The sequence below is a fragment of the Aspergillus pseudonomiae genome, assembly GCF_009193645.1.
Source record: "Aspergillus pseudonomiae strain CBS 119388 unplaced genomic scaffold BDV37scaffold_88, whole genome shotgun sequence".
NCBI classification, from domain to species: domain Eukaryota; kingdom Fungi; phylum Ascomycota; class Eurotiomycetes; order Eurotiales; family Aspergillaceae; genus Aspergillus; species Aspergillus pseudonomiae.
In genome coordinates, this window is record NW_022476080.1 from 105499 (window position 1) to 131487 (window position 25989).

The window sequence follows — 25989 nt, forward strand, 5'->3', positions numbered from 1 at the left end:
TGCTGTTTGGGCATTCCTTCATATGAATTAGCAAAAGATCTTTAACACTGTCCCAGTGAAATAGGTACTTACTGGGGGCCTGCTCGCTAAGTTCATTTAGCGATCATGAGTCGAAGGGGAAGTGGAGAAGATTAGATTACTAGTGCCATGGTTCCCAAGTGTTTTCAATCCGTCTACTTTGATTCGGGGGAGGTCATCGCTTGCTCCGTACTCTGTATTGACACTAGACCGCGGGTAAGCAATAGGGCCGCTTTCCCCAACTTCCACCAGCATACATTCGTTTTTCCTTTCTCCGCTTTTTCATTCTGTCAATATCTCAATTTTTGCTGTCACCACCAAATTCGGATTGGTTACGCACAGATTCTAGTTCTAGTTGGACTAAGCGATCTAGTCTCGCTTGACAGCACGGACTAGCTCATATTCCTTGTGTTCCCATTGCCCTGTGTGGTGGGGTGAATTGAAGTTCAATTTCTGCAAAGTCATCTGCCGGCAAATGATACATCTCGGTTGCATCTGACGATGGACATGCGTCCAGAACAATCTAGTGCACTGCTATTTAGACGATCATGAGCAGCGACATGCGCCAAGCCTCCGGGAACAGCAAAGCTAAACGACGACTGATTGATGCCGACGACGATAATAGATCGAATACTGCTGCAGATGAGCATACCTCTAATCCCAAGAGACAGCGGGTCTCGCGCGCCTGCGACAGCTGTCGGTCGAAAAAGGATAAATGCGATGGGGTCCAACCAGTGTGTTCAACCTGCGCTTCGCTGTCCAGGCCCTGCACCTACAAGGCCAATCCCAAAAAGAGGGGCTTACCAACCGGGTACATTCGAACGCTCGAGTTGCTATGGGGTCTCGTGTTCTGCAAGATAAAGGGTAGTGAGGATGTGGTTCGCGCGTTGTTAAAGGCAGCCAACATGCCAAGTCATTTGTCTACAATGGGTAAAGAGGCTGAGGGGTCCGACACACTTCTCTTCTCGTGGAAGAATAGTGCTGTGCTTAGAGATGTCGAGCGGATGTTGACCTTATTAGAGCAGCCGGAGGACGAGCAAGATAAAGAGCTACGAGCCCCTGGAGATAGTGATTCTCCTCAGGATGCCGAAGGCAGTAGTGTGCTATCTTCCGATACCCTCGAGTGGTATATTCCTGAAGGGTTAGGAGATGGAAGGGAGAGTTCATTAGCTGCAGGGCCATCACCCATCAAAACGCCTACAATTGGATCAACCGCTAAAAGCCATCCGACACGCAATACCCGAGACTCCAGCACTCAAACATCCTCCCCGAATGACGCCACAGAAGACCCCAGATTACTAGCCACTCATCCACCACCGCTGCCTCACTCCATCCATTCCTCTGAGAGTACATCGAGATACCCGCCTCCCCTCCCCTCCAATGCTTGGGCATTGATTGACCTATACTTTACATATACACAATGTTGGTTTCCAATACTCGAAAAGCACGATATACTTCGGACTGCATTTCGCCACTCGGAGGATGACACCCCTGTTTCGGCTACGTCTGCTGGCTCTGGCAATCACGCGGCACTATGGGCAGTTCTAGCTCTTGCCTCTATTCAGGAGGCTTCAATTACCACGACTCGTCAAATGCTGCAAGCTTCTAGCGACCGACCAAATCCTCAACAGTTGTATATAACTGCCAAAAGTCTAATCCCAGGAGAAGAAGGTGCCTATGATATTGGCCATGTTCAAGCATTGCTGATCTTGTCACTTATCAAACTTGGTCAACAAGAGTGGGCAGCTGCATGGGTGCTTGTAGGACAGGCCGTTCGTATTTCACAGTGTCTGAGGCTGGATCGCCCTCCAAGCACCCAATTGATTAATGAAGATGGGCTAAAGAGCCCGGGGCGAGCGAAGCATGTCTTTTTGGGCTGCTTTCTGCTTGAGACTGTAGTTGCGATGCAAACCGACCAAATCCCGTCATTGCGCAAGGGCGACCTGATGAGGATTGGCCCAATTAATGAGGATGGTTTGGAAGAATGGCATCCCTGGGAAGATCAAACTGGCCTTCGCCCGGTCGAGTCGTCACGAGGTAATTTCCATCGCGGGCCGCTCCATGCATTGAGCACTTTTAACCGACTTATCTCGTTGATATGCATTTTGAACGACCTGTGCTGTACCAAGCAATCTATGACTAGCTCTGCCTCACAGCTAGAGGTGCTGGAACGCCAATTACAGATCTGGATCTCGGCTCTTCCCAAGAGTTATCGTGTTGATGTGCAAGCGAACTCGGCGAAGCCAGCTTCACCTCACATCATTGGACTCGAGATGATGTATGAAGGCGTCGTTGCTACTCTGAGTTTGCAATTCGCAATTCAGAAAAGCGACGCCAACGTACACGAGGCGATACACAAGGGACGTGCGACAGAAAGCTCAAAAAGATTGCTATTATTACTTCAAATGTACATGGAGACTTACAGCCTCTCCGCCACTTTTCCTACTTTTGGTACGGTTCTTTCCCTTAGCACGCCCCAGGAATTTGAAACACGCAATCTGCCTTTGCTGTTTGATCTCGATTCTGGCTTAAAGCAAAAATTGCGATCGTTTGCCTCACACCTCGCGACTGTGTGGTTTGTGCAGGAGAAAGACACGTCGGGGTTACGTATGACAACAATGACACCAAATGTGTCATCGATGTCCGTAACTCAGCGACAACGAAGCCTGACAAATCCAACCTCGGCTGATCAGAATTCTTTCCACCTTGCGGAAATGCCAGTCTCAGGGAATGCAATAAGGAGAGCTGGAGCAATAGACAATACACACCTAGATATTAGTGCGGCTGATCCACTTCTTTCGAACTCCTGGATGCGAGCGGCATCAAATGCCGAGGACAATGCAGCATTGTCTTTACCAACACCTGCCTCGTCGGTGAATATCAACCGAGGAGTGACGGAAACGTTACAGCAAACCTCTCAACCGAGGGAGCCTACTTCTCATAGGCAACACGCTTCAATCTCTTCATCCACACGACCGGTAAACGGAGCGGCTTCATTACCAGACTTGAGTTCATTTCAGCCTTTACAATATCAGACACCATACAGTGAACAGAATAATAACATTGGCGCCTTTCTTGACATGGACGGATATGGGTCTCTCCAACGACCGCGGATTGCTCCCGATCTCGATGCATTATTTGATGAATTAGCATCGTTGGATGGTACCGAAAAGTGAGTAGCTCTCATCCTCGTTGTAGTTGTACAGCCGCTGACATGTGGACTGCAGAGCGGACAATCAGCCAGAATTCATGCAGAACTTAGGATTTGTTCCAGACGCGGGAATTCCGGAACTATATTCTTATTCGAGTCAGGTAGAACCTTTCCTCCTGGCCCAAACACAGCAATTGCCAATTTCCGATCCTTCGGGGGGTGCTACCACGGGAGTCTCAACAGGTAATTGAGCCACAAACTTGATGTTGGATAACACCAAGTGGGCCTCAGGCCAAGTTTAGAAGGCTTTGACTCCTTGGGTGTTCTGGCTTGCCCACCTGTTAGATATGCCCCCGCTGGTGGCATTTGATTCAAAGCACCATCTCATGGGCTGGTCCTTGTAGTGCGATAGCTACCCAGCAAAGGCTATGAAGAGTTTATGCATAGCGTTTCGCCCTTACTTCTAATTCTTCGATTGTATATATCAAGGCGTAAATAATTTGTCATTCGTGTGCAGTGACAGAAATGAATGAACGATTAAATCGATATTCACATCGAACCCTTGCAATGACACATCTACACATTACACTATATATCAACATTCATCCGAGACCTTTTTTTTCTATGAAGCATCTGTAACTGGCACTTAAAGTACAGCCTTGTCCTCCCTCGACTTGAAGTTCACAGCCACATGCTCCACCGCAACCTTATAGCCATATACTCCCAACCCAACAATTATTCCAGCGGCTTTATCGCTAAAGTAGCTGTGGTGTCTCCATGGCTCCCTTGCATGGACGTTACTCACATGTAGCTCGATGAAAGGGATATCCACCCCCACCAAGGCGTCCCGGATAGCCACTGAGGTATGCGTGTATGCGCCAGGGTTGATAACGATTCCATCAACATTCCCCCGAGCAGCTTGGATGCGATCAACAATTGCGCCTTCGTGATTGGATTGGAAGGTTTCCAGAGTAGCCCCTAGTGAAGTAGCGTGGGCTTTGCTCGAGGCTTCGACATCTGCGAGAGTGGTTGAGCCGTAAATATGAGGTTCACGAGTACCCAGGAGGTTAAGGTTGGGGCCGTTAATGAGGAGGATTGATTTTCCCATTTTGAATTATCGGTATATGAAGAATTTGGAGGAGAATAGATTTCGTTATTCGTGATAGTTGAAGCTCCGAACGTGGAAGTGTGGTATTTCGGATGCGGAGTATGGCAAGAATAGAAACTGATAGTAATTTTGTTGTTTGAAGAACTGTTTCTTGTTTCACTATTATACTTTCATACTCGTCTTATCGCATGGGTAAAACATCTGCATTCAACTTTAGTCAAGTATTACGGAGTAGCTAAATCCCCCTGGGGCCTAAACCCATACTCGTAATTAATTAACTGAATATACTTGTAATTACATCGAAAGTGGCAACCAGAAAACTTTGGTGGGGAAGGAACCAGGGTTCTCCGCATTGGACTAAAGGAAACTCCGGTAGGATGGGGAGAATGCTTTCCCGGCATGCCGAACACCCGCAGGAAGCCGGCGCATACGCTATGCAATGCTACAGTTGTTGTGCATGAGCGATGAAGATTGTATTGAGATATAAACAAAGGTGTCTCATGCGCATGAATCTTATATTCCCCAGAAATCTTAGGTACTCCTATTTAGAGAAGAATCATGGCTGTACTGAATTGTATGCAAGTAATTGTCGATGTCCGGGATACCTACACATACTGTGTGTGGCCGTGTACATAGGGCTGGAAGCATACCATTGGCCTGCTGGACAGATATACACGCCCAATTTCTTCATGAAAGGCTGAAAGGCATTGTAGATCAGATTCAGACACCTCGAAGGGTGATGATAGGCAGTTAATAGTCCATAGTATGCACTACGAGCCCACTGCTCAACTAAAGTTTGGCAGACGTTGAAGATCCCACTTCCATTGTCCGCAATTTGGCCCGGGCACTACAAAATGTCTTTTACACAAAATAGATATCAAAATTATGCTGAAGGTTGTAGCCAATCAGTGCATATTCACTTACCTACTAGGCAGATTCTCTTGGTAGGTAGGTTCATGCATGTACCCCATCCAGATGGCCACCCACGTGAGGAAACAAGCAATGTGGAGCCCGTTGATAGTCAATTTTATCGGTTACTCACGGTCGCTGGAGATAACCTGCACTCATAACCCTTGACCGGTCCACGAGGAGTCAGTCATCTTGAATATCCCACTTCAGCTGTGCTTCAGTGGTACATGTTCTAGAGAGTGCAATCAACCCAAGAAGCTTAAAGCACAGTGCTCACGATACCCATCTGAAAACCTTGCAGTTGTCGTTATCGACCCCGCACGATGACGGTCATGCAGCTCGAACAGGAACAACTGGACGAGATCTATGCTTTTGCGGTAGACCTCGGCCGTAAAGCAGGTCAGCTCTTACTGGAAAGCATTGAAAAGCGAATCGGGGGTGAGGAGAGCCAGTCGGTGGAAGAGAAAGAAAATGCAGTGGATATTGTGACTCAGACAGATGAAGGTAAGCTCTACTGCGCCCTTATCGAGATAACAACGTTTCAAGCGACCTGACGATGTTCGTACCAGATGTGGAAACATTTATCAAGACCGCAATTAACGAGAAATACCCTTCTCACAAGTCAGTCAATCCTCCCAGTCATTGCTGAATAAAACCACTTACAGGCAGCCAAAGATTCCTGGGGGAGGAGACATATGCCAAAGGACAGTCTCGAGATTATCTCATAGATGAACAGCCAACATGGTGTATTGATCCACTAGATGGTAAATCTCTCACTTCATATCGCAATTTTCTCCCTGACCATAAGCTCTAGGAACGGTTAACTTCACTCATATCTTCCCCATGTTCTGTGTCTCAATCGGCTTTATCGTTAACCACAAACCCGTCATTGGTGTCATCTATGCTCCTTTCCAAGATCAACTTTTCTCATCATGTATTAACCGAGGCGCCTGGCTCAATGAAAAGCGCCGTCTTCCACTTATCCGCAACCCGTCTATCCCACCGATGCCCCCTAATGCACCCAGCAAGTGTGTCTTTGCCTGTGAATGGGGAAAGGACCGCCGTGATATTCCCGATGGCAACATGCACCGCAAAATTGAGAGCTTTGTAAACATGGCCGCGGAGATCGGAGGTCGGAGTGGAAAGGGTGGAATGGTCCATGGTGTCCGGAGCCTGGGGAGTGCGACGTTGGATTTGGCGTATACCGCGATGGGATCATTTGATATCTGGTGGGAGGGTGGCTGTTGGGAATGGTGGGTCGCCATCTTTTGCATTTTGCGATAATCTCTGTTTCTTGGATGATATCAGTCTGACTGGCCTAGGGACGTTGCTGCTGGAATTGCGATCCTCCTTGAAGCGGGTGGCTTGGTCACAACCGCTAATCCACCAGCGGATCCTGACACTGCCCCGATTGGAGATGTGCGACTGGGCAGTCGCTTGTACTTGGCTATTAGGTAGGACATCCCTGTGAGTACTTAAGCAGTAATTGGTGGCTAACTTTAATTCAAGACCAGCGGGGCCGTCAGCAACCGAGACCGGTCGACAGACGCAGGAGAGAACAGTGAGGGAGGTATGGAAGCGTGTACGAGAGCTTGAATATACACGGCCTGGCGCTTAATTATTTCCTCGGGCTTTATAAACCTCCTGGCGCTTTTTAGTGATTATATAGACGGCCAGGTTTTGTGGAAGAACTCGTTTTTGTTCATGACGACATATCTAAATTTATCACATATGCTATGCTCTAGGGTATGCTATATACAAGAATCATGTATAGAGAATGTTATATATAAAGACAATCAAAGATTGGACTTAGATGACCTTTCAGCTAGTGACTTGGCCACCATATCCTTGACCTTATCCACCACTCCAGGAACAGCAACCACATCCTGACCAGTCCAGAGGCGGGCCTGTTCCAGGCCCTGCCAGATCAAAGCCTCTGAACCCAGGATAACCTTCCAGCCAGCGGTCGAAGCGAGCTGTGCAATTTCCGTCCAGGGAACGGGGTGATAGCACATCTCCAGAATGACACCCTTAACCGAATCCGAAGAAGAGGTCTCGCCCAGGAAAGCCTGGAGCACCTCTCGGGCATTGATTTCCTCAGGGGTCTTCGGCGGGTAGTTGGGAATACCCGAGACAATGGCTACGGGTGCCTCAAGAGAGGCTGCCACAGCGGGATCAGTGACATGAATAAGGGGAGCTTGTGCCGAAGTAGAATTCCGTTCCCTATCTTCGCTCAGAATAGTCTCAACTTCCGACGCATCACGGTTCACAATGTAGATCTTGCTAGCACCGAGCCATTTGCGTAGTACGTAAATCGCCGAGCGAGCCGTGCCGCCTCCACCGACAATCAAGGCAGGCTTGTTCTGGAACATTTCTGTGGATGGGGAGTTCTGCAGCAAGGCTTCCCGGATGCCAATGCAGTCGGTGTTTGTACCGACGTAGGAGCGGCTGCCGTCCTGTTCCTCGCGTAAGAAGATGGTGTTGCAGGCTCCGGCTTGTTTTGCGTCCTCGGTAAGGTCGTCCAGGTGAGGCATGATGGCTACCTTGTGCGGCATGGTGACAGAGGAGCCAACGAACTTGGGGTTAGCTTTGATGGCGGCCAAGTATTTATCGATGGGAGGTGACCGAGTGTACGGTGGAGGGTACGTCGCAGATGTGCCATAAACGCTGGATAGAGGGATCTGACCCCAGTTCAAACCCAATGTGCTGTAGACGGTCTTATGGAGTGGTGGGGAGAGGGAGTTCAGCAAAGGATGTCCATAGAGATATGCGACACCATCCAGCTCAGCTGGAGAGGTAATGGGCTCCTCGGGTTGAGCATCGTTCACAATCTGTGGTGCTGCCATTGTGACGGAAGGTGGAAAGTCAAGGTATAGTTGATTGTCGAAAGGAGATTGGATTGGGTATCTGGTAGTATATAAATGATGTGCAGCAAAAGAGGAACAACGCAAGTATGCCACCAGTTCATTTAACTAATACGAAAATTGTTAGTTCATTTTATCCGACGAGAACGAAAGCCAATTGTAGTTTGAGGATTCCACAACTCAAGCAATTCGGCGGAGAAACGTTTAAGATTTTAGTTTGGGCCCGTGACTTGTTCCAAGATAAGTTCAGGCAGCGGAACTTGTCCGTCGTTTTCATTCCCCTCCTCCGAGATCGCACTCCACTTGCTCTGTATTCTACTCCACAAAGTGTCGAGATTCTTCCACTACGGCTCATCTAGACAAGATACGCAATTTGTCCTATCATTGTTGGAGCACTCATCGTGATCTGTCTTGGTACATTATATGCAGCCAACCGTCACTGAAGATGGATTTCAGTGGGATGCCCAGAAGCACCGTCCAACTTTAACCTAAATCTAACTTTCTACAGAACAATTGCCGGGGAGAACGCTTTTCCCGCGCTTAGGGTGAGCTCGTCTCGCTTAATCTTGTCGTCCAAGAGTCCAGTGGCGACACAGACCCCCATGGGGAATACCTTTGGTAGAGAATCTTTCCCGGCGAAGTCCTTTCCCCAGCCACCGACGGCATCTAGCCAATGGCTCTTGGCCGTTTACTTCACCTGGATGGTCAATGTACTCCAGAGTCCTTCTTGGGGGAAGCCCGGGGTGGCCCCCCTACTAGCCATATCCAGTCTGGGGTTCCCTTTCCTCGAGTACACTAAGTGACTAAGGTCGTTTATAGTTCTTGGAGTCCTTGGCTTCCCCACAAATGCTCGCCAGCATTGCCGTCTGAGTCCCACACCCACTTGAGCGGAATCGGAGCGAGCGTGCCAACAACAATGGCAGAGATTTTATTGCGACTGGTAGAGTCATTCTGGCTTGGCTCCCTCGTAGTACAACAAAGTTTAAAAGCGTCTGGGCAAGAGGTTACGAGGAGAAACAAATACTTTCCTCCACGTGCCCTATAGAATTCGATTCGTTTTGCCGCCGACAGCTTAGCAGGCTGTGGAAAAACAATTTATCTCCGCAACCCCAGGCTCCTTTCAGCTCGCACCCCGGATTTTCGTTCCACGTTCCTTAAACAGAGGCGTTGTCGTCTAGCGTGGGAATAGAGTATAAGTATCTAGACCCCTGACGCGCGGCACTTCTTTCTCATCTTTCTCATCAAACTTGTTTCTTAATTTTACATTTACGCCACCTCAATCCCAGTGTACCTGACTTAAGTTGTTGACAGAGCCTCTGGTCATTCCCTTGAGAGTGATCACACTGTCATCATGTCTATCCTCTCTCTAGTCGAGGATAGACCAACTCCCAAGGAGGTGTACAACTGGAAGATCTACCTCCTTGCAGCCGTTGCCTCATGCACATCTTGTATGATTGGATATGACAGTGCCTTCATTGGTACGACTATATCTCTCCAGTCATTCAAGGATGAGTTTGATTGGGAGTCCATGTCTCCCGCGAGCCAAAACCTAGTGAGCTCGAACATTGTGTCTCTCTACCAGGCAGGTGCATTCTTTGGTGCATTTTTCGCCTACCCTATTGGCCATTTTTGGGGCCGAAAATGGGGCCTGATGTGCTCTGCTTTAATATTCACACTGGGTGCTGGCCTAATGCTTGGTGTCAATGGCGACCGTGGATTTGGCTTACTTTACGGTGGTCGAGTGCTCGCTGGCTTGGGAGTGGGAGCTGGCTCGAATATCACTCCTATTTATATCTCCGAGTTATCTCCACCGGCGATCAGAGGACGGTTGGTTGGAGTTTACGAACTAGGGTGGCAAATTGGTGGTCTTGTAGGCTTTTGGATCTGTGTAGGTGCTTCCTATTTGTTATACTTCCTACAAACTATCGACACAGCTAACCTTATCTGGTAGTACGGCGTTGATGAGACGTTAGCCCCGAGTCATAAGCAGTGGATCATCCCATTCGCCGTCCAGCTGATCCCATCGGGCCTTCTTCTTATTGGTGCCCTTTTTTTGAAAGAGTCTCCGCGTTGGCTATTCCTGCGGGGCCGTCGAGAGGAGGCAATCAAAAACCTCTGCTGGATTCGTCAACTCTCAGAAGACCATGTCTACATGATTGAGGAGATCGGTGCCATTGACCAGGCCCTTGAACACCAGCGTTCTACTATTGGTCTGGGTTTCTGGAAGCCGTTCGTTGCAGCTTGGACGAACAAGAAGATACTGTATCGTCTCTTCCTTGGTAGCATGCTGTTCTTTTGGCAGAATGGTTCAGGTATCAACGCCATCAACTATTATAGTCCTACCGTTTTCAAGAGCATTGGTGTGACAGGTTCGAACACAAGCTTGTTCACCACGGGTATCTTCGGTGTCGTGAAGACCGTGGTGACATTTATCTGGCTTCTTTGGCTGATTGACCATGTGGGACGGCGTCTGCTCCTCCTCATCGGTGCCGCCGGTGGCTCGGTCTGTTTGTGGATCGTCGGGGCGTATATCAAGATCGCCAGACCCTCAGAACGAGAGAACAAGGAGATGGATGGCGGTGGCATTGCTGCTATGTTCTTCTTCTACCTGTGGACTGTGTTTTATACCCCTTCTTGGAACGGTACCCCATGGGTTATTAACTCGGTAAGCTTGTCCCCCGGCTTCTGTGAATGCCATATATTAGTACATTCTTCTCTAATAGCTTCGTCTTTTAGGAAATGTTTGATCCCAATATCCGATCGCTTGCGCAAGCCTGCGCGGCGGGATCCAACTGGCTCTGGAACTTCCTCATTTCCCGATTCACTCCACAGATGTTTGCGAAGATGGATTATGGAGTGTACTTCTTTTTCGCATCTCTCATGATTCTGTCCATCATCTTTGTGTTCTTCCTAATTCCAGAGACGAAGGGTATCCCGTTAGAGAGCATGGACAGACTTTTCGAGACTAAGCCGGTTTGGCGTGCTCACGGGGCCCTCCTCACCCAAATTCGGGAAGACGAGGAACGGTTCCGTCATGACTTGGAGGATTCCGGCTTTGCGAAGAGCACCGATAAACAGGTGGAGGTCGTGGATGCTTGATGTTGATTTTTGATCTTGAATGTTGCAATTTTCTGTGTCTTGTGTGATAATTATGAACTCCAACAGCTAGGCATGATGATGAAGCCGAATGCTATCTGATGGCCCACATTCCCAATGCGAATGAGCTCTGTTGGAAACCCTGTGATAATCATTTATTATATAAACCTAGCTATACCCTACCTGGACTTGCTGTCTTTCTGTCCTCTTCTTTCAGACTGTTTCAACCCCATGGCCTTCAAATCACTCATCAATTAGCGGCTTCCTTCAAGAACGGTCTGATCTAGTTCGATTGTCTGTCCGGTTTCGAGTGCCTTTTGTACAGCTTGGCACACAAGTAAGGCCCTTAGGCCTTCCTTACCGGAGCAACTGGGCTCGGCTTTGCCTTGGATGACATCGACGAAATGGGCAAGCTGCAAATCGAACGGAGTCGCTTCTTCCACGTCAAACTTCTCGACCGTCAATGGTTGGTTCCAGCTCTTGTCCGGGCGGCCATCGTAACTCCAGCGCGTCATATCTGGGACACTGAGAGAGGCATCAGAACCAAAGATGCGGTAAAAGTCTGCGCCAGAAGAACACTTGGGAATGAGCGGATTCTCGCCGGTCCCAGCCTCAAAGTTATGTGGAGATGGCGTAGCATCGCAGACAAGGAATGTACCGACAACGCCTGAAGCGAACCGAAGCGTCAGTGCAGCACCCTCCTCGGCCTCGTGAGGGGGGTTAGGGCGCTGCGAGAGGGTCTTCTCAGCGTGAACGCGCACAATCGGGCCGAACAGGTAATGCATAATGTCAATATCATGCACAAGGTTGATCGGAACCACACCACCCGATGACCGAGCACGACGCCAATCACCTGGAGGCGCAAAGTATTGTTCCGGTTTGAACAATGTCCACAGGCCGTTAATGGCGATAACCTGGCCCAGAGATCCGGCATCCACCATCTTCTTGGTCTTCAGGACGTACGGGTTGAACCGACGGTGGTGTCCTACCAACAGCTTGAGGTGGGCGTTCTCTGGCCGCTGCGCAAACTGTAGCAGTGCCAGGCCATTGTCAATGCTGTCACTGACTGGTTTCTCAACTAGGACGTGGACGCCACTGGCTAGGAGCTCTCGTGAGACGGGGACGTGGGTGTGGTTGGGCGTGCAAACGATGGCTGCATCAGGCTTGGGAATGGCCTGCATCATGGCTTCGACAGTTGGATAGTAGCTCGTTTGTAGCTCCTGCGCTACCCTGGCAGCATTGGGAATTGGATCAATGAGCGCTACGAGCTCTGTGTCTGGATTGGAGATAACAGATTTGGCATGTCGAGGTCCAATAAGCCCTGCGCCGACGATGACAATTCGTAGAACCATTTTTTGCTGGTGCTGTTGGAGGAATCACTTGAGAGATGTATTGGGGTCAAGAAGCAAATAGGGGGGAAGAAAACAAATGTATATGACACTTTTGTTGAACAGAAGATAGTCTACTCATCGGACCACATCATCCGATTTGGGGATAAATTCAAGGCCAAGCGAAGCTTCATTGCCGAGGAGAGACCTTAATCTACTCGTCGCAATTGGTTTGGGGGTTACAGAGCTCACAGCCGGTTAAATGCGGCGGGGAAAGCGCTTTGCCGGCGGTTCTTCTCTTAGTGTTTCCTGCGGTGGAACCCCGGCCCTACTGCATTGGGAGAGTTATCTTCCATAATACAAGCACAAGAATGGCCTTGTGAATCGTTCTTCCAGGGCAGGGTGAAATTAAAATGTATTTATTAATAACACAAAGACCAGCGCGCAGGGAGAGATCAAGTGTGCTATGGGATGCTGTGATTAATACCTACGTCAACTGAACACGAGACATTAAATGACGCGGCAGTTAGCGTGTCTTTAACAGTTTCATACTTTGTTCTCACCTCTAAGTGAATTGGGATCGCGGCCACATCCTTCTCTTATAACTACTCTACTGCTCTCTTCATCTACTGCTTCCTTCTTTCTCTGTGTCTCCTATTATTACAGCAACTGCTTTTCACAATGCCTAACCGTCTCGGAATTGGTTCCATGTCCCTGGGGCGCCCGGGGATCCATGATCTGCCAACCAAGCTGCACCAGGCCTCCCAATTCGGTTACAAGGGTATTGAGCTGTTTTTTGACGATCTTGACCACTTGGCGAAGTTGCTTTATGATGGAGATCATATTTCTGCTGCTCACCATGTACGCCAGCTTTGTGTTTCGCTGGACCTCTCTATCATCTGTCTGCAGCCCTTTTGGCACTACGAGGGACTTCTGGACCGCACTGAGCATGAGCGTCTCCTCACTGAAAAACTTCCCAAGTGGTTTGAGCTCGCACGCATTCTGGACACAGATCTCATCCAGATTCCATCTAACTTCCTCCCCGCAGATGCTGAGACCGGCCAGCCCCGGACCACAGGTGACATGTCCATCATTGTCTCAGATCTTCAGGAGATCGCCGATCTTGGCCTTCAGCAGTCTCCCCCTTTCCGTTTCGTCTACGAAGCCCTAGCATGGGGTAATCACATCAACAAATGGGAAGACTCCTATGAAGTTGTAGAGCGGGTCAACCGTCCAAACTTTGGAGTTTGTCTTGACACCTTCAATATCGCCGGAAGGGTGTATGCCGATCCCACATCTCCCACAGGGAAGACACCTAATGCGGATGTCGAACTCCAAGCGTCTATAGCACGCCTGCGATCTCGCATCGACCTTTCAAAGGTTTTCTATGTTCAAATCGTCGATGGTGAACGCCTAAGTGCTCCTTTGGACGAATCTCACCCATTCTATGTCAAGGGTCAGCCCGCCCGCATGAACTGGTCGCGTAACGCACGCCTGTTTGCCTTCGAAGAGGACCGTGGTGGATACTTGCCCGTCTTGGATGTCGCTAAAGCCTTCTTTGATATCGGCTTCGAGGGCTGGGTTTCCCTGGAATTGTTCAACAGAAGCCTGGCTGATCCTGATCCATCTACGCCTCGCAATCACGCCAAAAGAGGTTTCGAGTCGTGGAAGAAACTAGTTGCTGCCTTGAAGCTGAATACCGGCGATGCTTCCTCGGTGTATGGTCTTGACGGTACAGTTTCACCATCGACTTCCGCTTTGCCTGTGCAGCATCGTCTTTAGCATCGCTTTCGGCTTCTTTAAGCTTTTTTCTTTCTTTCTTCCACTTCAGGCGTTGGTTTTAACGGGTTTAATTATTTGGCATATCTGTCCTCTCATGGCATCTTCACAGCGTATGTCCTCTAAGTTGTTTCTTCCTGGCCTTATGGCCTGTAATGATTGTACATTATGATAGAAATACCCGAATGGAAACAGTTAGCAGGCCTCCTGTCAATAACTGCTCATGTTGCCATATATTCTCCTGATAAACGCGGGAGAGTGTAATTCTCAGCTTCCAAAATAATATCTTCCCAACGCAAACTGCTTGAATTCGACATGACTTACGTGAGACTGTCACGCTCGAGTTCAATTTCTCTGGTGAACTTGCCTGCTGGTCACGAGGTGGTTAACGCTCACATGATTTCACTTTATCTAGTCACACTTCGCGCAAGCCTAGCAACAAGGAGCAAGCGATAAATAGTTGATTGAAACACCTGCACACAAGAAGATACGATCCTTAAGTCGCAAGGTCAAACGAAATTACACTTATGGATGCTAAATAGAATGTACTGCGCCGCACTTTTGGCTGAGTAATTTCAGCCTTCCTAGCTTCAATATTTGAAGCCTGTTAGTTCCCCATACTGGGAAATCCCGAAAATCATATCTGGATATTATATGTGAGATCAAAGATGAAGGGCCGACTCAAGCGCATATTCCACTCACCAGTCTCACTGTGTCGGGGCTCAGGGCCACCGACAAATTCAGCCAAGCATTTACAAAAGAGACGATGCAGTACGACATTACCACCGGATACACCAAGTGATTCATCTACTTCTCCAGTAGTGGACTTCTGGCAGAAGGCGCTTCAGAGGCTTTCTATGGAAGACCAGGTGATAATACAAAAACATACTACAATACAATCAACTTCATGTGCCGTTAGCGATATGTCAGTCTTACTGCTGGAAGAAGTCAGGCAGAAACGGGAACTGTGTGAAAGTAGAAGGTGGGATGTCAGTTTTCAAGGCAACACTTTCCGCTTGAGCCATATTGCAGACAAGGTCATCGCATGGCTAGAAAGGTTGAAGGCTATTGGCGATATTGCTGTCAATACAGACCCAATACATGCGCAATTGCCATGGGCATGGATCAGGATGTTGCTACAGGTAGGACCGCCCTCTGTAACGGAGGTTAAAATAGCTTTTGATGTCCAATATCTTCATAGGCAGCGACAGCCGATCGCGAAACTATGGGTTCCCTCCTAGTAGGGCTTGACAAAGTTTTCTACTTCATTGATCTGTGTAAGGTCTACGAACTTCTATATCCCCACGATCCAGAGATGGAGCATGCATATCTTAATTTAGAAGCCACGGTCATTGAACTCTATGCCCTAATCCTGCAGTTTCTACTGATTGCAATCCGGGCGTATGAGGGAAACAGGTATACAACTATTTCGACGGCGTTTTGCACCCTCGATTGCATTAACGATTATAACGCACGCTTTGAAGCGATCGTTCCACGCATCGACTACGCGGCTCAAAACTGTGAGCGATGTTATAGTCTCCTCGGTCGAGTTAGTTCCACCGACCAATATAAAAGCTTAAAGCGCATGCTCGAAGACATTGAGCGAGTAAAGGCCCTTGAAAATGAGCTTAGAGATGCTAATAACAGGGTCCAAAGCATATGGCTGTTTCTTGAAAATGAAAAGCGAGGTGACGTCCTTAGGTGGATATCAAACATTCCATATGAGGATCACCACACAGTGGCGAGGGCTGGCCGTACAGGAGGTACTGGTGGGTGGCTCTTTAAGCAACGGGAGTTTCAAGATTGGCAGCTTTCTAAGGACTCAATGATATTTTGGTTACATGGTATACGTGAGTCTTCCAGGATGATATTATCAAACTCGTCGAGCTCATACCCATCTTTCCGTAGCCGGCGCAGGGAAAACGAAGCTTGTCTCCCGAGTTGTTGATGAGTTTCTGCATGTTCAGGGGCAGAAGTTGGTATATTTTTACTGCAATCGCAATGAAGAACGTCGTCGGAAGCCAAAAGAGATTCTTTGCAACTTTGTCAAGCAGCTTTCGATCGCGGATGATCAAACCGTAATCCATGATAGTCTTCTCCAAATCTACGACGATAGGCGACAAAGAGGCTTCCTGTCGAAGGACTTAAGCCTTGAAGAGAGCGAAGCGCTCCTAACTCAGTTGATTTCCACATATCCGAAGACAATATTAGTGTTAGATGCCTTGGACGAAAGTGAAGAAGGCTCGAGGCAAGGCCTTATCAACTATTTCTGCCGACTTGTCGACCAGATACAAAATTTGAAAATATTCATCTCCAGCAGACGGGACGAAGTCATAGCAAGCCGGCTCGAAACTAATGCCAATGTTGGCATTGATGCAACAGATAATCAGAATGACATTGCGAAATTTGTCTCACAGAAGATAGATGAAGATGAGAAGAAACGGGCTAACCCTATTTCTTCTGAACTGAAACATGACATTGTCCGTATCCTTCTAGATAAGAGCCAGGGCATGTAAGTGTTCTGCCCATCACGCGGTGCTGAGTATGAAATAACATGAGTCGAGGTTTCAATGGGCAGCCTTACAAGTTACGGAACTTTTATCCCTAGATCTAGAAAGCGATATTCGTGAGCGTCTGGGATGCTTACCAGCTAACCTACGATACGCATACAACGAGATCTACCAGCGAATTCTAGGGTCCACGGGAAGCAAGTTTAAGATCGTGGCGAGAGCCCTACAGTGGGTTTTATGTTCAGAGAAACCTCTAACGACAGATGCCCTCGTTTTCCTTGCATGCCAGGATCCCCAGACTGACACTTTGATAACCCCATATGTGGACATCCAATTCATCCTTGAGTCATGCTCTAGTCTCCTTGTCATGGATTCCCAGCAGTTTTGTCGACCCTCTCATCTCTCTGTGAATGATTACTTTGAAAATCTTTGGGGCATTGGCATATGTCATGCCAATGCTGCAAAGATATGCCTGACACATTTGCTAGTCGCAAGCAGTCAATCGCCACAAGAATGTTCCAAGTATTCGACTATGGTTGACAACTTTCTCCCTTATGCAGCGCAGCATTGGTTTGTGCACATAAGGATATACGAGCACTATATCAGGAATACAGGTGAAAAGATTGATCCTCGGCTGTCGCAGCTTGTTGAGAGGTTCCTCGGTCGTGTCGAGGAAAGTGGGCCCGCCTATAGGTCCTGGTGTGAACGTTGCGAACACTTGCCAGGTTTCCCCATTGAAGATCTAAAGCCTTTCTCTAATCCTGTGTTAGCAGTTTGCCGATTCGGCCTTCACCGTGTCCCGCTTACATGGTGGGAAGCCGAACGCATAGACCCTAAGCAAACCAACAAAGCTGCCAACTCGCTTCTAGTACTAACGATATTCAGCGAGAATGAACATGCTGTTCAAAAGCTATTGTCACTTGGAGAAGACGTCAATAGACAGCTTGATGGGTTGCTCTGTAGTGGGACCGCTCTCGGTGCTGCCGCATCAACTGGCAATCGAGAAATCATCAAGCTACTACTAAGCGCAGGAGCTCAGATAAACCAGAGACACGCCGGGGGAATTTACGGCAGTGCGCTGGTGGCATCAGTTGCAAACCCAGAAGGGAGAAAGGCCGCCCAGCTGCTGTTAGACTCGGGAGCAGATATCAATCAAGAGCTCGATTGTGGAATATTCGGCAGTGCTCTTGCTGCTGCTGCTACTCGTGGAGCCGGATGGTACGACAATACAAGTATTCATTTACTGCTCCGTGCAGGAGCTAACGTCAACCAAGCCCTTACGAGTGGGAATTACGGCAGTGCCCTTGCTGCTGCAGCTTCAACACCCATAAGTCATGAGACAATAAAGCTATTACTTGCCTCAGGGGCAGACGCCAATCAAAGGCTCATTTGGGGAAAATATGGCAGTGCACTAGCAGCAGCAGCATTCGGTAGCCCCGCAAATATCTCGCTCCTACTAGATGCAGGAGCAGACGTCAACCAGGTGCTTACTTCTGGTCTATACGGTAGCGCACTTGCGGCAGCAGCGTATAGTCAAGCAAAATACAGCGTGAAACTTCTACTCGATGCAGGCGCCAATGTCAATCAAAAACTCACCACGGGGCTCTATGGCAGTGCCCTTGCAGCAGCGGTAGCCAAGAAGGGCGCTGATAAGGAGATAGTACAACTATTGTTGGATGCAGGTGCCGATGTGAACCAGAATCTTGCCTCAGGTCTTTACAGTAATATTCTAGAAGCAGCACAAGCGCGAACTCGTCCAGAGCTTTACGAGATGCTGTTGGGGGCGGCCATCAGGAAGAATCAGAGAAATCTCGAGTATATCAGCTTGGAGGCTGGCAAGTACAAGGACAGAAAGTCGACATGATTTGAAGTTCTCAAATGTTGAGGATAGTGAGCCACTGCCCAAGAGCCACGATATCATGTATAGTATCCTCAATACTCGCATATGGTCACATGAATGAGGGCGTTATACCGCTCTCTCAGACGTATTTTCAAGCGATTCAGCAAATCTCTTCCCGAAAGGTTTCCTTCATCGTTCTACGATATATCTAACAGCTTTAATTGCTCTTTTGCATGCGAAATACTGAATGACATCTTTGAAGGAATATTTGGCCATACTCTTACGCGAAACTAAGAATATATCGTCGTCCTTGCCTAAAACCAACCTTTTTTATATATTTTCATAGGTGTTCAGCCAGCACTTGAACAATTTGAATAGAAAGGTTCTTGATACTGTTGTTACTCGTTATTCAGCCCTACATATCAATCTTCAAGAAAGACACCGGGACTTCTTATATCCCGGGTACACACATATAGCCCTGTCTGGAGCTGTTTCCAATTGACACAGTGCTTAGATATCAAACACAGCGTATCTGAGAAAGGAAGACCTCGGGTCGGTTTTGCATATGGACTCAACGATGTCGTGTGTTCAAGAGGGCTGCAATAGATTACCTTTAGCCTTTCCCTCATAGATCCCCCCGGCTCTATATATATATAAAGCGAATTGTACACCCCATGGTAGCTACGCCCCAGGGAAAATTTAGTTCTTGGGACGACAGTACTCAAGGATTCATATTATAATCCAGTCAGATAGAATATTCAATGTTAGCCCCTCTTGAACCCAGGCCAGATTCAGCTAGTGGCCATGTGATTGCTGTGTATGGCCGCCACACTTGTATCATGTGTCCTTCTCCGATACGTTCGAGACATTTACTTTTTTTTCTTACTCCACTACCTACTACTACTACTACTACTACTACTACTACTACTAAAATCAAATCAACAGCACTAGCCCAAGTAATCAAGAGATGCTTGTACTCCCTGGTCTATCTTTTTATGTGCTGTTGCTAGTTCCTCTGCTTCCCGAGATATGTCTATATAAATACTATCCGGTAGAAAGCCAGACCTTAACAGGTACATACCAGCCATCACTCTACTTTATTCTGCTTCTCATTTGACTAACTACCATTGCTAAGATCTACAGATAACAATACTACAGATCTCGAACCAAGCACACCTTGTTTATATAGACGTGCAATCAGCTACGATAGAAAAACAGATCCCTTGGAACCCAGAAAATTACAATACTTAATTTCTGTCAATGCTATAGACATGAACACGAACACGAACACGATTAAACCCATACCTCAAGAAAGGAAAGAAGAAGTAGAGGAAAAGTGAGAGAAAAAAAAAAAAAAAGCCCACGAACACGCCCATGAAAAGTCCCAAGAACACCAGTACAGTCGTTGAAGACAAAGCCCTTTCCATGCCGTCCTTTTGTATACATTGCTTTATTCCCTGAAATGCATCCCTGTCCTGGTTTTGTGTCCTTTTGTCGCTGCTGCCTGCCACGTGCTCTAGGGAATAATGTTGAAACCCCGACCAAATGACAGCAAAAAAAGTCCCCTAATTTCATGCAAGCATGCTTGTGGTCAAGAAGGTAGAATCTATATGCGCTGATGATGTAAGATGTGAGGTTCTGTTAGGTTGGTAGATAGAGAGGTTGGCTTAAACTTCTTGAGCCCATCGACGCTCACGGAGGGGCATTTCTTCGCCGGCTTGGGCGCGGCTGCCGTCGAGCTCGCGACGCCAGGCATAGTATTCGCCAAGGCGGGTTTCGGCATATGATGCATAATCGAAGTCGATTTGCGAGATTTGGGCTTGGATGAGGGCCCAGATACCCCTGTATAATATTAGCACTGGGCCATGGATACTGGAATTGAAAGGAAGAACGAACCAGTATAATCCGGGGATGCCGCGGAAGCGATCAACATCCTCATAGAGTCGATCGATGATCTCCTTCTGAGACAACTCAGGGAGGCCTTTGTGCTGGGTGTAGCTCCTGACATACTCCGTCAAGAACTGGCGCCGAACGGCACATGTGGGCATCATGTTGTAGTCACAGTCATAGCCACCCCATTCAGCGAAATGGTTGGCGATGTCGAACGCAGCTGGGGATGGAGTGGCATATTCATAGTCGATAAACTGCACAGTCGCTGTGGGCTCACCCGCAGATGTGACAGGAGTATCTGCGGATGGTACAGCTATGACATTGGCGCAGAGAAGGTCGCAGTGGGCAAACACCAACTACCGAGGGGGTTAATTGCTGGCCGGAATCCTTATGGCACAAGAGTGAAATGTGATATCTACGTACCCCGTCTTCGCCGATGCCCTTACCGTCGTCCAGTTCATTGACAGCCCATTCAAGCTCTTTCTGAAGGCCGAGTCTGCGCTTGCGCTGCTCGTCCGTCGCAGAAGGTAGGGCAAGGATCCATTTCTGGAGAACCGCCCACATGTTGGGCCCCGATTGTCTTGGCTTGATCAGAGGGAAGTCAATGTCCTGCTTGGACGGATGGACATCTACTGAGTTCAGAAAAGCATTTTCCACTTCAGACTGGACAGGGGCAGCAGCTCCGCGAACGGGAAGGACCGCATGCCATTGTCCAAGCCGTCTAGCAACGCCACGCCAAATGGACGGCGTCACCAGATCTTCATGAGTGGCGGGCCGTCCACGAATGAACCTATAGAGCAGGCCGTTCTGGAAGCGAGCCAAAAGTGAAGGGGCTAGGCCGTAGCGGGCAAGTAGGGCGTGGGACTTCATTTCTCCTATAGACATCTACTCAGCATTGTCGCAATGGGCAAGAAGGAGAAAGGGCGTATGTCCCGAGTCTGTCTTACTTTCGCGGTCTATAAGAATCTCTGTGTGGTTACCGTACGCTCTCATCAGTACAGCTTCGTTGTCTATTTGTTCTTCGGTCAAGCCAGGCTTGCGATTTATAATTTTGAGAAGCTGGGAGCCAGTTAGTCCATGGATTTGATAGGTTGGTCTCTATCTGCTCCTGTATAGCAGGCTCGGAACACACAGTATTAGTGATACCGTCCGTGAAGCGCACGAACTCGATCTTGTTGCCCGGACCATCCCAGTGAGGGTTTAAGGTCAACACCAACCTCAGCGCAGACGCTTCCGAGTCGGCATGATTGTATGACTGTGCAATGTAGCGCAGCGCTGTGAGAGGACAACCGTTTGGCTCAGATGTCGAACCCATCATGGACGTTTATTAAGGGGTGAGGGGCGAGATGCCGTATGGAGAAGCGGTCAACTACAACAGTACTAGTTTTCAGAATGTCAGCAAATCTCGCAAGAAAGGTATTTTAAGTTGTGCGCAGCGACAGTAACAATGAGGTGAAAGGAGGGAAAAGTACAAAGCAATGGAGTATAAACTAACCTGGACGGCGCCTGTGCCACTTTTTTTTTTTTTTTTTTGGTCCGTTCTATGATGACTTCCCCTATTATTAGTTGAGCGATAAGGATCGCAAACGATAACGATATACGTAATTTCAACGAGTACTAAATTGACCGGCAATCAATACTCAGGGAACACAAGCCAGAAGGAAAAAGGGGGAGAAGTATTAAGCCGAAGTGAGAGGAGGAGGAGGAGGAGACGAAGAATATTGGTCTCGTGCTTGCATGGCCATGATTGGAAGCTAGGCAGCCTGAGGCCCCTCAGGCAACAAGCACCGTTGCCCCCTCGTTTCCTTACCAGGCTGTAAACGAAATTGCCCTCCTTCACTCGCTCCCCATGACGAAATTTTCCAGGGACGAAGACTACGTATGCACCTATGATTATTCAACTCGATCGCCCTATGTGATTTTTCTGTGGGGTAACACCAGCGATTGTCAGCACTCAAAACTGGCCTATGATCAGCGCTCCCGGAGAATATGGTTCGCATTCCTTGCCCGTTAAAAGGAGGAAGTTAAAGTAAGGGAGGGTTGACAGGTATGGAAGCCGTGTTATCGTGTAAGGTACGGGGAGTACAACGACCGTATTACTCTAACCCCTTTGGTCACCGCTCACTCAACCACTTTGCATGTGATTCTCAACCATGTGACCGCCGACGCTTGGCATCCGCCTGAGGCATTAGGTGCACACGTGCCACATAATCTCACATGACCTACAGACCCTAAGCCCTAAGAGCTACTGCTCTCGGTAAGTAGCTAGTCCCAAAGGTGTGCTAGTGGCTCCACTCCCGGCGGCCTACAAAAGGGCTTCGTTGGCGCCGCGACTTTTTACTTCTTTTTTCTTTTCTTTTTTTTTCTTCATCATCAGTAGAGGTTTACATTGACCATATGTAAATCAATACCGGAGCTTCATACAATGTATGACATGCTGAGGGTTATCCGTGTGGGATTTTGCTCGATGGGTTTCCTTCCGTTCCCGGCTTCGGAGAGTAATGCGTTTTCCTTTTTCCCTTCCAAATTATGGCTTAGCTAGGGATTCTTTTCGCAAGATAAGAGCCCCAGGCGCTTGAGCTGTGGAGGAGGCGCGAAATTCCAATTATATAAATAATATCTGTACTGTGATGTCAAATCATAGTGGGATATTCACATATCCGTCTTGTAGCCGTGCTGCTGAGCAGGGAACTTCTTGCTCTCGGGGTTTATATGCTGGACGCTTGAATCGGATGTGTACCTGGCGTATCAATCTTCAAGCATACCACGTGTACCTGGCTATTTCAACTCCGCAATGGTTGGAAGCTTGCCCCGATTGAAGTATCGTCATGGATGAGTATTTGGCCTGCTGATTGTTTGACTACGTCTGTCATTGGCTATGCCCGATATACTTGTTCGTTATCAAATGTGCTACAAGGTAGCATCCATAGCCTCCATGATAGAACGTCATGAGAACATGCCCTGTAGATGTTTTATGTCTCGAGCACGTGCGCAAATCTGCTATGCATTATCCGGACATTGGACACGTTAAGCCAGGATGCTTTGTCAAATGAGTGTTGCATTGTGAAACTCTTATGGCTTTCACTCTCACTTCAATAGCCTATGCTTTTCCCAAACAAGAAGCGGTGTCGACTTCCATGCTCAAACGAACATACCAGCGCACTCCAGCCCCAATGATGTGCTGAAGAGCGATCAGCATAGCAGGTCATATGCCAATATAACCCTCCCAGACTAGTGCTATGTCTTGGCGATATGAGTGAATGTACGCCTCTGAAGCTTAGCAGACACCATGTTTCAACCGTGTTAGTGCAATATATGTGTTTTCCGTGTCTCATTTATGCTATATAGTAACCTCAGACCCGTCCGGCCTGTCCAATTTGGATCCTCTCTCCACTCCATTTATCATCACTCCGCAAGACTGGCCAGCTGGTCCCGTCACCCTTTACCAGCATCAATTCCAGTTTAGTACCCAACACCTTGAATTGGCATTTTGCGGGATCAATCGGCGCAAACAGCTGGTATGTATCTTTGTACCGCTTGTTATCGGTAGTGGGGAGATCCAGATCGATCGACTGCTCAGAGAACTCGACCTTAGCCTGGTTCTTGTCGATCTTCTTCAGGTACAGCGAGACATTGACCGAGTGTGGGGTTTGGTAGAAGTCGTTTCTGTACAAGGCAGAGGAGGTTAAGACAAGGTTCCCCAAAGACGTACCGCCATTCGTAGGACGAAAGGTAGGGTTCACTCACCTGACACTCTCCACCTTCTCCTCACCAGCTGGCTTGCCCTGTCCGACAAAAAGATGCTTCTTTTTCTCCTTGCAGCCTTCGATCTTCAGGAAATCGTCAAAATCCAGAACCCTCTTCTTGCAGCATGACCATCCCTTGCTACCCTCGTGGAAAATCGGCTGTCCAGGGTGATGGACACATTTCTCCTCCTCCCGCGACACGGACGAGTTGTAGTTCGCACCGCATCCCTTGCGACGGCATGTGGCGTTCGCTGGGATCTCAAGAGACGGATCGTCGGACTCTGATTCTTCGGGGGCGGGCGTCGCTGCGTTCGACGGAGGGGCAATGGCGGGCGAGTATGTCGGCCGTGGTACCCCGCTATCTGCGACAGGCGCAGTTACCGGCTGGGGTGCGACTAGTTCAGCAGCAGCGGATTCTGTGTTCTTGGGGGGTTCGACTGGGGTATCGTCTACAGTCGAATGCTTGCCGGTGGTACAAGGTGGGATTTCGAGGAATTCATCGAAGGTGAGGACGCGGGGCTTGCAGCATTTCCAGCCTGTAGATAACGGGATGGTTAACGTTGGTGGATCGCACCGCAGGGAAGGACGGCGGCGTCATGTAACGAATCCCAGGGGCCACCGTAGACACCAAGGTCCTTAAACTTACCCTTTTGACCCTCATGAAAGACCGGTGGTCCAGGATGATAGACGCATGGCTCTTCGGGATCGGTGAAGACCTTCCCGCAACCCTTGTGGACGCACTTGGACATTTTTTTTTGGATCAGGAGGGGACAATGCACTTCTCGTCCCAACAAGATGTATAGTAGACGAGCAACAGTAGAAATCGCTTCAGTCTATGAGACAAGAACTTGGCTGGCGGGGGCAAATCGCATGCAGAAATACTGCCGCCGCAGCTGCCGCCCAAAGTGGCCCGAAGGGGCTTAGTCTGGAGAAGCTCGAAGGTTCCATTCTATCGGCGTGGAGAGCATGATCAGTTAACTAACTCTATACTACATCATTGCCCGTTCGCGGCCTTCAACCACCACAACCTTGTTAGCCTTTCAAGCGCCATTCGTTTATTTTATTTTATTTTTTTCTTTTTAAAAATATTATATTTAAGAAAAAAAATCTCTCACCATGTTCCCTACCGCCGCCCGTTTCTCCCAGGCAGTTCGTGTGACCCTCTTCACTCGTGTCGGCTGCGGACTGTGCGACACGGCAAAACACGCCGTAACTCAATTACACAAGCGGCGGCCCTTCGAATACTCCGAATTGGATATCATGGTCCCTACCAACAAGCCCTGGAAGGATGTTTATGAGTTCGACGTCCCCGTCTTACACGTCCAGTCGGTCAAGGGTCAATTGGAAAACGGAGAAGCCGATCTCTCGGATCCAAAGAAACTGTTCCATCGGTTCACTGAGCAAGACGTCGAAACGTTGGTCGACGAGGCCGAGAAGGCGAAATCGTGAAATCTAGACCGCATATAGCTAATGGAGTCATATCTCAATCCAACCTCATATGCCCTCCATTCCAAATATTCCACAGCATTTCGGGCGAGGTATGAGGAGTCGTTCCCCCTTGTGACGTCCGGAATACGTTTCCGAGGGATCCCTTGCCTCAGCCCTGAAAATCATGAGCAAAGGATCGTTAGCTTCCTCAATGTATCCAAACCCCATGATAATTCCGGTCGATCCCGTCATTGACTCACTTCGCCTTTCTCCAGTGACTGGGAAGATGTTGCACGCCAATGTCGGCGCACGATGGCCTCCT

General features: G+C 48.5%; 12 protein-coding genes across 12 annotated transcripts; 7 read left to right on the forward strand and 5 right to left on the reverse strand.

The window, feature by feature from the left end:
• The first annotated feature begins 315 nt into the window (after positions 1–315).
• BDV37DRAFT_220029 (putative C6 transcription factor QutA) lies at positions 316–3693 on the forward strand. Its single transcript, XM_032080144.1, has 2 exons — positions 316–3190; positions 3246–3693. Exons 1-2 carry the CDS (start codon positions 567–569, stop codon positions 3418–3420), a joined length of 2799 nt encoding a protein of 932 aa, XP_031937191.1. The 5' UTR covers positions 316–566; the 3' UTR covers positions 3421–3693.
• A 9-nt stretch (positions 3694–3702) lies between these two features.
• On the reverse strand, positions 3703–4480 carry BDV37DRAFT_259301 (type II 3-dehydroquinate dehydratase). Its single transcript, XM_032083122.1, has one exon. The coding sequence runs from the start codon at positions 4275–4277 to the stop codon at positions 3816–3818; it is 462 nt and encodes a 153-aa protein (XP_031937192.1). The 5' UTR covers positions 4278–4480; the 3' UTR covers positions 3703–3815.
• A 900-nt stretch (positions 4481–5380) lies between these two features.
• BDV37DRAFT_220034 (inositol monophosphatase family protein) lies at positions 5381–6893 on the forward strand. The gene is made up of 6 exons (XM_032080145.1): positions 5381–5690; positions 5756–5807; positions 5862–5950; positions 6001–6439; positions 6509–6640; positions 6696–6893. Exons 1-6 carry the CDS (start codon positions 5510–5512, stop codon positions 6802–6804), a joined length of 1002 nt encoding a protein of 333 aa, XP_031937193.1. The 5' UTR covers positions 5381–5509; the 3' UTR covers positions 6805–6893.
• Positions 6755–8272, reverse strand: BDV37DRAFT_220038 (shikimate dehydrogenase family protein). Its single transcript, XM_032080146.1, has one exon. It carries the CDS (start codon positions 8030–8032, stop codon positions 6983–6985), a length of 1050 nt encoding a protein of 349 aa, XP_031937194.1. The 5' UTR covers positions 8033–8272; the 3' UTR covers positions 6755–6982.
• An 855-nt stretch (positions 8273–9127) lies between these two features.
• BDV37DRAFT_220052 (sugar porter family MFS transporter) lies at positions 9128–11275 on the forward strand. The gene is made up of 3 exons (XM_032080147.1): positions 9128–9938; positions 10002–10715; positions 10787–11275. Exons 1-3 carry the CDS (start codon positions 9402–9404, stop codon positions 11147–11149), a joined length of 1614 nt encoding a protein of 537 aa, XP_031937195.1. The 5' UTR covers positions 9128–9401; the 3' UTR covers positions 11150–11275.
• On the reverse strand, positions 11276–12827 carry BDV37DRAFT_220059 (Gfo/Idh/MocA family protein). Its single transcript, XM_032080148.1, has one exon. It carries the CDS (start codon positions 12496–12498, stop codon positions 11401–11403), a length of 1098 nt encoding a protein of 365 aa, XP_031937196.1. The 5' UTR covers positions 12499–12827; the 3' UTR covers positions 11276–11400.
• On the forward strand, positions 12649–14631 carry BDV37DRAFT_259307 (sugar phosphate isomerase/epimerase family protein). The gene has a single exon (XM_032083123.1). It carries the CDS (start codon positions 13156–13158, stop codon positions 14254–14256), a length of 1101 nt encoding a protein of 366 aa, XP_031937197.1. The 5' UTR covers positions 12649–13155; the 3' UTR covers positions 14257–14631.
• Positions 14632–15176: 545 nt separating this feature from the next.
• BDV37DRAFT_287197 (uncharacterized protein) lies at positions 15177–18627 on the forward strand (the record flags this gene model as incomplete). Its single annotated transcript, XM_032088070.1, has 4 exons — positions 15177–15395; positions 15455–16103; positions 16162–16765; positions 16818–18627. 4 exons carry the CDS (start codon positions 15177–15179, stop codon positions 18625–18627), a joined length of 3282 nt encoding a protein of 1093 aa, XP_031937198.1.
• Positions 18628–19545: 918 nt separating this feature from the next.
• BDV37DRAFT_259311 (uncharacterized protein) lies at positions 19546–19960 on the forward strand. Its single transcript, XM_032083124.1, has 2 exons — positions 19546–19676; positions 19739–19960. The coding sequence occupies exons 1-2, from the start codon at positions 19571–19573 to the stop codon at positions 19852–19854; spliced, it is 222 nt and encodes a 73-aa protein (XP_031937199.1). The 5' UTR covers positions 19546–19570; the 3' UTR covers positions 19855–19960.
• BDV37DRAFT_259316 (putative ethanolamine kinase) lies at positions 19941–22026 on the reverse strand. The gene is made up of 6 exons (XM_032083125.1): positions 21989–22026; positions 21626–21873; positions 21441–21552; positions 20917–21368; positions 20500–20849; positions 19941–20445 (listed from the first exon to the last, which is right to left on the reverse strand). Exons 2-6 carry the CDS (start codon positions 21809–21811, stop codon positions 20271–20273), a joined length of 1275 nt encoding a protein of 424 aa, XP_031937200.1. The 5' UTR covers positions 21812–21873; positions 21989–22026; the 3' UTR covers positions 19941–20270.
• Positions 22027–23579: 1553 nt separating this feature from the next.
• Positions 23580–25196, reverse strand: BDV37DRAFT_220111 (HSP20-like chaperone). Its single transcript, XM_032080150.1, has 3 exons — positions 24886–25196; positions 24241–24775; positions 23580–24159 (listed from the first exon to the last, which is right to left on the reverse strand). The coding sequence occupies exons 1-3, from the start codon at positions 24986–24988 to the stop codon at positions 23847–23849; spliced, it is 951 nt and encodes a 316-aa protein (XP_031937201.1). The 5' UTR covers positions 24989–25196; the 3' UTR covers positions 23580–23846.
• Position 25197: 1 nt separating this feature from the next.
• BDV37DRAFT_220220 (glutaredoxin family protein) lies at positions 25198–25934 on the forward strand. Its single transcript, XM_032080154.1, has one exon. The coding sequence runs from the start codon at positions 25356–25358 to the stop codon at positions 25686–25688; it is 333 nt and encodes a 110-aa protein (XP_031937202.1). The 5' UTR covers positions 25198–25355; the 3' UTR covers positions 25689–25934.
• Positions 25935–25989: the final 55 nt, after the last annotated feature.